The sequence below is a fragment of the Anser brachyrhynchus genome (assembly GCF_964034855.1).
Source record: "Anser brachyrhynchus genome assembly, chromosome: 4".
NCBI lineage: Eukaryota > Metazoa > Chordata > Aves > Anseriformes > Anatidae > Anser > Anser brachyrhynchus.
This window is the reverse complement of record NC_137698.1, coordinates 48,762,945-48,771,168: the sequence shown is the minus strand read 5'-3', so window position 1 is coordinate 48,771,168 and position 8,224 is coordinate 48,762,945. Positions and strand designations below refer to the sequence as shown.

Genomic DNA, 8,224 nt, shown 5'->3' with positions numbered 1-8,224 from the left:
TGCCGTCCCCCTCCTAGAAAATAACGGCGCGTTTTGTGCAGCGCGCCCAACTCTTTTATTTCAGCGTTTCCCAGCCTCGCAGCACCGCCTCGGGGCAGCGCTGCTGGAGGCACCGGGACTCGAGCCCCACAGCCTCGGTGGGTGAGGGTGGAAAGCCGGCCCCGTGGGACGGGCAGCGCCGGGACAGGGCAACGCGCCAGCCCCCGAGGCGGTTGTGAATTCACAGTAACGGGAAAATAAATCAATAAAGCTCGGGTAGCGCCGTGCTGGGGGACGGGGGGGGCTGAGGGGAGGGGAGGCCGCCACCGCCGCCCTCGCGCCCGCTAACGGCCGCTTCCCCCCCCCCCATACGTCACCGCCGGGGATTGGCGGGGCCGGGCGGCGCGGCGCACGCGCGGCCGCCCCCTCCCCTCCGGTGACGCACGCGCGCAGCGCCCAGGCCCGCGCGCACGGGAGCCCCGGCCGCCCCGCCCGGCCCCTCCCCTCCCTCCCCCGCCCGGCCGTGCCGCCCCCGCCGCCGCCGCCCCGCTCCCGTCAGCGCCCAGCAGGCCCCGGGCGGGACCCGCAGCCCGCCCCGCGCGCCGAGCCCCTGCCCACGGGTGAGCGCGGCCGTTGGGGGGAGGGGGGGGAGCGGGGGTTGTAACGGTCGCGGCGCTGAGGGGAGCGGGGGAGCAGCGGCTGAGGGGAGCGGGGCGGAGGGGTTGTTCGCCGTCACCTTGGCGGAGGAGCGAGGGGAGACCTTAGGGGGCCGGTGAATCACCGGCGCCTCCATCCTCGGCCCCCCGAAGGGCTTCTGGGAGAAATGGGTACGGCAGCTGAGGTAAAAGCCGCCCGGCGCCGGGCCTGGGCGTGCTCTGCTCTGCCTGGCCGCAGGGCAGCTGCCGGTGGCACGCGTAACGGGGCTGGCGCTGGGCAGGCGGCCTCGCTCCCCACACCTAGGTGCATGGAGGTCTTCTTTCAGCTCTTCTCATTTTACCGCTGTTCCTCGTAACCTCCGAGGACCAAAGTAAAGGTCACTGCAGCTCCAGCGTGGGGGCACAGGAGCAGCCCCCGACAAAGGTTTTACCTTCCTTGAGCTTTGTGCCCAGCACCGCTGCGTGAAAGAACTGACACAGCAGAGGGTGAAGGAAGATGAGATGATGGCTCGCTTCCAACCAGGAAGATTGACTTCATTTTGTAGCGTTCCTGATTGCGGTCTCCTGTGTGGGTTTGGCAGTTCCTGAGCCCTCTGTGTATTGTAGGTGCTTCAAGTTCAGTGTGCAAGCATTGTGCTGTGTTACAGAAAGAAGTGTGAAGATGCCAAAAGTATTTTTGATCCGTTGAGAAATGGAGTACATTATTTTGTTCGTAGCTCAATTCTTGTGCAGGTAGGCTGCTTACGTGTAACCAGTGCGTTTAAAGCCAGCTCGGTGTTCTTTGACCTGTGATCTGATGGAGGAGTACAGGGGGAAAGATGATTTCCCTTAGCAAGCTTTTCTTTCTAATATAAAGCACATTTTCTATCTCAGGGTTTTCTCATTTCTCTTATGGATAGCTTTAATTAGGGAGCAGTAGCAGAAGGAGATCGGTGACCAACTTACTGGGATGGTTTCGCTGCAGTGTAGGCCATGCTGCCCTACTCGGTGCTGTGTGGCAGTCATCGAGTGAACTAACATGGAGCAAGCTCTCTGATGTACACGTGAGTCCCTGACAGGAGGACAGCTGCGTTATCATAGCGCTCTGACTGGGTATGGCTTTGTCAGCTTGCCTCCTTACCTGAGGAGGTGTTATTACTGACAAACCAACGTTGTTTTAGAAGTTCATTTGTCATTACCAGTGCATTATGTGTTCACTGTGTGTAAGTATGCCTGCAGGGCCATACCTGCATCAGGAAAGCTTTCTCATTCCTGCGGGAACATCTTGCTCCCAAACTTGTTCTGGACTCTGGTAGCTTGGGTTCAAGAGACATAATCCCTGCTTACCATTTGAAATGTTCTTATAATATTCTAATTGGCAGATTTTGGCTCGCTGTGGAGAAGTATGATCTGTATCATATGAATTTTTCATTAGCAGAATAAAATCTTCTGTGATAGCGAAGCTTAAACTGGAGAGAAAACGGAATGAGCCGACCATTCAATCTATTTATCCGCTGGTGTCCTTATGGATAAAATGTTTTTCTGTATGGAACTGAGGTTTCAAATTATGCATCTACAGCCACGCTTAAAGAGTATCTTACAGTGCTGAAAACATGCTGAGGAAACAGCATCTTAACATGCAGTGTTGGATTTGATTCTTCCTTCTCATTGTAGCAGTTGTGACACTGGATGTCATTTCTTTTGAGAGTATTTGACAAATGAAGAAGAGCATTGCAATTTAGGGAGCACGTGAAAGGACTAACATGTCAGACTAATTGGTGTATCTGCGGAGAGCCCAGAAAAAAGGCACCGAACCTGGCACTGGATGGCAGCACCCAGGGAGACGCGGTGTGGTTTCCCCACAAAGGTGGTGCCACTGCCTTCGATTCCTGGGGCTGTCCTGCAAGTGGGTGTCAGCTCCTGGAGGACACAGCTCAGCTGCCCAGGTGCCGATCCCCTGTGGTACTCACATACCTAAAATACATGGGGCCGTTAAGCTCTTCTCAAAAAAAAAAAAAAAACTACCACAGAACAGCTTGATTTGAAAGAACTGTATGTTGTGCCTTGGGGCTCAGCCAATTCAGACGGGATTGGATTAGGTAAAGGAGATCATAAAGTAATGTGATTCTCTGAGATTACGCGGGTTTGCTGGCCCTTGCTTGCAGACAGACGATGATCTGAGCACTTACCTTGCAGAGCACGAACAAAAGAAGGTGGTTTCGGTAATGAACTGGGTTGCTGGGGACTTTAACTTGCTCTTTCAGTATTTTTTTGGTGTAGTTGCTGCTTGTTTCCATCGAGCCCGGAATACCTGCTAGCCTCGCAGGGCTTTTATTGCAGATGCCCCAGCTTGGACTGTGAGCTGCAGTCTGCTTCTGGAGCCCGATTCAACCTGTTACAGTAGTAGGATCTCATGTGGATCCCAGTAGCAAGCACACCCGTGTAAGGCATTATTTGGCCTTGACACGAGCTGCAGGAACCTGGATTTCAGAACAAACCATGCTGTTGCAGGTTGGCGTGAAACTGTAGCTTGGTAGCCAGGTGCCTGTAGTCACGGAAGAATTGCTGTAGTCAGAGTTTGGAGGATGAGACTTGGATGTCAATAAACCAAAAAAAAAATAATCATTCAATAATTCCTCTAAGGGAATAACAGAAAACTTGCATTTGTTTTGGGGAAAAAAAGGTTTCACTAATGTGAGAGATCTCACGTGAGCAAGATGCATGCTGGTGGACATTTTGACTACCCAGCACTTGGTGGCCTTCAGTATTTGAGAAGCCAGTTGCTGCTGCCTTCCTGCACTGACTGGTGAGTGGTAGGTTTGTTGATTTATTTATTTTTTTTTTTTCCCCCCAGGAAGGGTTAACAAACACAGTTTAATAAAGGCAAGTTTTGTGTCTAAAGATGATTGCAGGCTGAATGAATTAGCACACTATTAATTCAGCGTGCATTGGAGAAATTATTGCAGCAGTTGATACCCGGGTATTTGAGCACAATAGTCCTAGTGTCAGCTATGTCTCCATCTTTTATGTCTGAACACTTTCATTTAGTTGCAAAGGCCAACTTGCTTTTAGTTGTGGTGGCTGACATTTGCTATCCTAGGCCATCAAAAGATATTTTTTTGCAGAGCTGACCCAAGTCTGTAATAATCTTGTACCTGAAATTAACCAAATGTAGCTTTGATGCTGTCACAAAGTTACCCTAACGTTACTGGTCGTTTCAGTGCTATCGTGCAGTTGCTTTCCAGAAGAAAACCTCCTTTCTGTTTTTGTTAATTTGCTTATCTTCACATGCAAATAACAGTTCGTCTCTGTGGTAACTCTCTGTTTGCTTTTGTTTTCTTGCAAAGAGAGCATGGACATAACAGAAGTTTTTTCAAGATAGGGCTTGGTTGTTTGAGGTAACGGTGCTGAGCCTGTCTGGTCCTGTCTGCAGACGAGCAGTGATTGCGCGAGCATTCATGCGACTTCATCTGGGTAGCTCATGTCTTTCCTCAGTTTATGGCATGGAAAGGGGTTCTTTAGCACAGCAGTTGTGCTGTCAAGAAACCAGCAGACAAATTTTCGTAATTTCTGGTGTTGCCAACACCGTTTCAGTGTTTTCTTTCTGGTTAGTATATTCTCTAGTGCCTCAAGCGGTAAGTTCTCATTAAGACGCTTTCCCAAAGACTGCTCGGGCTAATCTAAAAATGTTGTTCATTTTATTCAAGTGAGAAAAACGCTCGGATCCCTTCTTAGCTGTTGTTCCTTGACTCGCGAGTACATACATACCTATGAAAACTGGAAAAAGAGCTTTTATACAGTGTACATATCTATGGGGCTTCCATTAGTGCCCAGCAACACATGGAGATAACCGTGGTTTTTAAGTTATTTAAACAGTTTTCAACAGTTTTTAACTGTTTAAATTGTTGGTGCAGATCAGCAATTGCCTTTGTTGGCAATTTAGCTATTGTTGGAAATTTGGCAGGTTAAGTTTTGGCTTCAATTTCCCTTGGGCATTCACCTCCAAAACCCTCAGGCCTGCTTAGACTTGGGTCCTGGGCTTTGAGGAGGCATTGTACTAATTGGGACGTGTGGAGATTCAAAATCTTTTGAAAACCATGGCGATGGAAAGCAAACAGTACCTGCATTTTTATTTTACTGCCTTATCATGACTTGGAGACCTGAATGCTTCGTAAAGCCTTTGGCAGCTCAGTGGGGATGTCTGAAGAGGTGGTGCAGGAAATAACACCGAGACAGTTGAAGAATTGTACTGAGACATCCTGTAAAATACCAGCATCCTGTGATGTAAACCAGTCATGCTGTCGCTAGAACCATGGACAGAGGGGGACTGCACCCATCTCGTTTGGGATGTAGACGCACTTCTCCAGGTTGTTAGGGAAGAATTGGCTCGGTGTGATTATTGCATATTTGCTTTTCTCAGATCTTCTGAAAGGTTTCAGCAGCCTTTCCTGAAATAGCACAGCTTCCAATGAAGAAAAGATCTAGTGTGATCTGATGTCGTGTAATGACTTGTCACAGATTATTATGTTTTGTACCCAGAGGCATTTTCAGTGTTCCTTGTGGTATGCCAGCAATTTGTTAACATATGTACTTTGCCTAATGCTATATTCATAAGAATGTGTGCTGCCTATGATCTGCTTTTTAACAGGTTCTGCTTAAAAAAAGGGAAAAGTTATAAAGTTCTGTCCTTGTGGACTCTCACAAGTGCTTGTGGTGATTATTGTTCCGTGTTCATCACCTGCTGGGGGTTAGGGCAGCAGCAAAACTTGTGTACGTACAGAAGTCGTTCTTTTAAGGTTGGTTTCTCAGTAAGATTCGCACATGTGTGCCGTTGTTGTAGGATGAGTCAGGTCAGGAAGATCCTTGAGCTGTTCAGATTTTGTTTATTTGGAGGATCCAGCTCTGGGCATGGGCAAGGCTCAAGCCGTTGGCGTCCTGTAGCATTCTGGGCCGTTGTTTTTTAGATCTGATGATCAAAATGGCTTCCAACCGGGGCTGCTACAAGTCTCAGCTAATGCTGTGCTCCAGAGCCTTGGAAGGTTATAACTGAGATTTTGGATAATCCTAAATAAGTTCTCTGCTTTCTTTTCTCCCAGTTCAAAATCTGTATTTCAGGCTTTGCCTACTGCCTTGCCTGCACGTTTGTGAGGCCGCTCCTTTGGGTGTGATTCCTGCCAAACCATTTGGTAATGGATCTTGGTGTTGCCTTGTGGCTCTGCTTGACAGCTTGAGGTTATTTTGACAGTCCATTAAAAGTAAACTTTTTGAGCTAAGTATAGTTTATGTTTGATATGTTTGTTTTGTTTGTTTTGTTGATGGTTTTTATCAGTTCCCTGTTGATGGAGGATATGGTGTGTTTGTGTTGGTGTTCCCGTGTACATTACCTTTAATTACAGGCTCTTCTGAGCTGAAGTTAACTTGCAAATTTCCCCATGTGCATTTTGTCCTGGCCAGCTGTGACTGGGAGCAGTCCTTTGTATTGTCCCTTGGGCTGAGGTTATTTTGATAACAAAGCAGAAATCTTATTTTAGGATTATCTCCAAGTTCAAAAATTTGGTCACGTGGTCATTTTTGTCTGCTGTCTTGCCTGCAGGTTTGCTTTCTGAAAGAGAGAAAGTAGGCAAAGCTTTCCTTCAGCAACTGGGGGCGACCTCATGGGGGACTTGAGGCGCCCTAACGCGAGCCCATGGGTAGGAACTGACCGCACTGTCAGCGTCTAATGGTTGTGATCAGTGGTACAAAGTCCAGCAAAGTAGCAAACATTTCTCCAGGGGCAACGCTGGGGCTGTTCAGCACCTTGCTGGTGACGTGGATGATGAGCTGTAGTGGTCCGCAGCAAATTTTTGGAGGGATAGGCTGGGGAAGGTGGCTGACAGTAGCGTCAGGAAGTTCAGTAAAGGGAAATGACTGAGTCCTGAATGTGGATGGAAAAACTCCCGGGAAAAGTCAAGGCTGGGAGATGACTGGTTAAGAAGCAGCTTTATAGAAATGGACTTTGGTGTCCTGGCAGAAGAGCTGAGCTTGAGTCAGCGCTCTAATCTCGCGGTGATGAAGGGCGATGGCGTTACGGGCGGTGTAAGCAGGAGCAGGGTGAGCAGAGGTGATTTGTCCTTTCCAGTTGCCACTCGCGACATCCAGACCCAGAGTGTCACCCCTGATTTTAACTCCTCAGGACAGGAAAGGAGCCGATGGGTCAGAATGGGTCTGGCCTAGGACCACCAGGGCTGCTGGGGCTGGAGCACCTGGAGAGAGGAGACTCGGAGGGCTGGGGAACAGAGATCAGGCCGATACATGACTGCTGCTTTCAGCTACCTGCTGGGAGGACGTGGAGCCATGCTTCTCCCAGGTGGACCATGTTAAAATAACAGCCAGCTTGCCCAAATTGCAAGCAGAAGTTGCATATTGCTAATGCGTAAATATGTGCAGAACAGGCAATGTGATACAAAAAGGTGGTTCTGTGCTCAGGGGGTTGAAGCAGGTGACCTCCAGAAGTCCTTTCCAACCTAAATTATTTTTTCCTCTGGCAAATATGAAATGCAGTTAGCCTGGACACGTGGAACCTAAGGCTTTGGTCATCTCTGGGACATACCAGTTTCCCTTCCCAGTCTTCAAGGAGTGTGAATCCAGCCTATGGATTCACAACTTCATTCCAACTTCACAATATCAGTGCTACCTTCTTTGTACTACATATGTATCAGGAGCTTTTTGAAGCAGATCTGCTTTGAGATAAAGAAATGTTACTGGCTGACTTAAGAAAATGTTTTCATGTTTGTTTTATAGTGCTCTTGGTCTTAGATTTTTAGTTTGTCTTCAGTTTATTGCCAAAATGTTAAATAAATAGTGCTAGACACTTAAAAGTATGATTTTGGGGCAGGGGGTGGGAAGTGCCTGTTTTATAAGGGACTTTGCAAGAATTTGATTTGTTTGCGCCATTCCCTCTTAGTCAAAATAGGATGTGAACTGACAGACATCTTTTTGTTTATTCAAAGGGAGGTCAGGGTGAGTTAAGTGCCTGAATTAAGTTCCTGTTCATATAATTGTTTCACTTCTAATTTTATTATGCTCATCCTTTTATGAGGAAGTTGTGATACACAGCCTTCTTTTCAAACTAACACAAATATTTTTAATTACAGCATTCGACACTGTGTACCAAAGAAATGGTGATGGAGAAGCCAAGTCCCCTGCTCGTAGGGCGGGAGTTTGTGAGACAGTACTACACTCTTCTAAATAAAGCTCCTGACTTCTTGCACAGGTAATGCTCTCACACTAAAGTAACTCATCTTTTGGAACAAAAGTGCGTACTCCTCATCAGAAATTAGATAAACTGAATTTCTGAGTGTGGCAGGAGACTGACCTGGCTAACCTCTGGGCTTTCGGAAAATAATTCATCTTAAAAAAACTCTTCAGGCTCTAGAACCAAATGTGGCCAATGTTTACGAGGTATTTCCTTCATGAAAGAGAGAACTATTTCTTAACTGATGTGATGGTAATGTGGACATATTACAGAAATAGTTTTATAAGAAGATAGAAAAGGAAGGAGCATGGCAGAGGAGGCACTTGCATGTAGCACCTAAGATGAGCACAATAATAATTTCAGGATACTGTATATT

The 8,224-nt window shown here is 47.6% G+C and overlaps 1 protein-coding gene across 4 annotated transcripts in view; it reads left to right on the top strand.

The window, feature by feature from the left end:
- The first annotated feature begins 419 nt into the window (after positions 1 to 419).
- Positions 420 to 8,224, top strand: part of G3BP2 (G3BP stress granule assembly factor 2) — a 28,461-nt gene continuing 20,656 nt past the window's right edge. Inside the window, exons 1-3 of one of the 4 annotated variants that reach the window (XM_080591519.1) lie at positions 506 to 599; positions 3,298 to 3,420; positions 7,748 to 7,866. In XM_080591519.1, the coding sequence (XP_080447645.1) occupies positions 7,772 to 7,866 (95 nt within the window). In that variant the 5' untranslated portion in view covers positions 506 to 599; positions 3,298 to 3,420; positions 7,748 to 7,771. Of the gene's footprint in view, positions 600 to 723; positions 1,368 to 3,297; positions 3,421 to 7,747; positions 7,867 to 8,224 lie in introns of those variants that run through there. The other 3 variants (XM_080591521.1, XM_080591522.1, XM_080591520.1) reach the window with 3 other exon arrangements.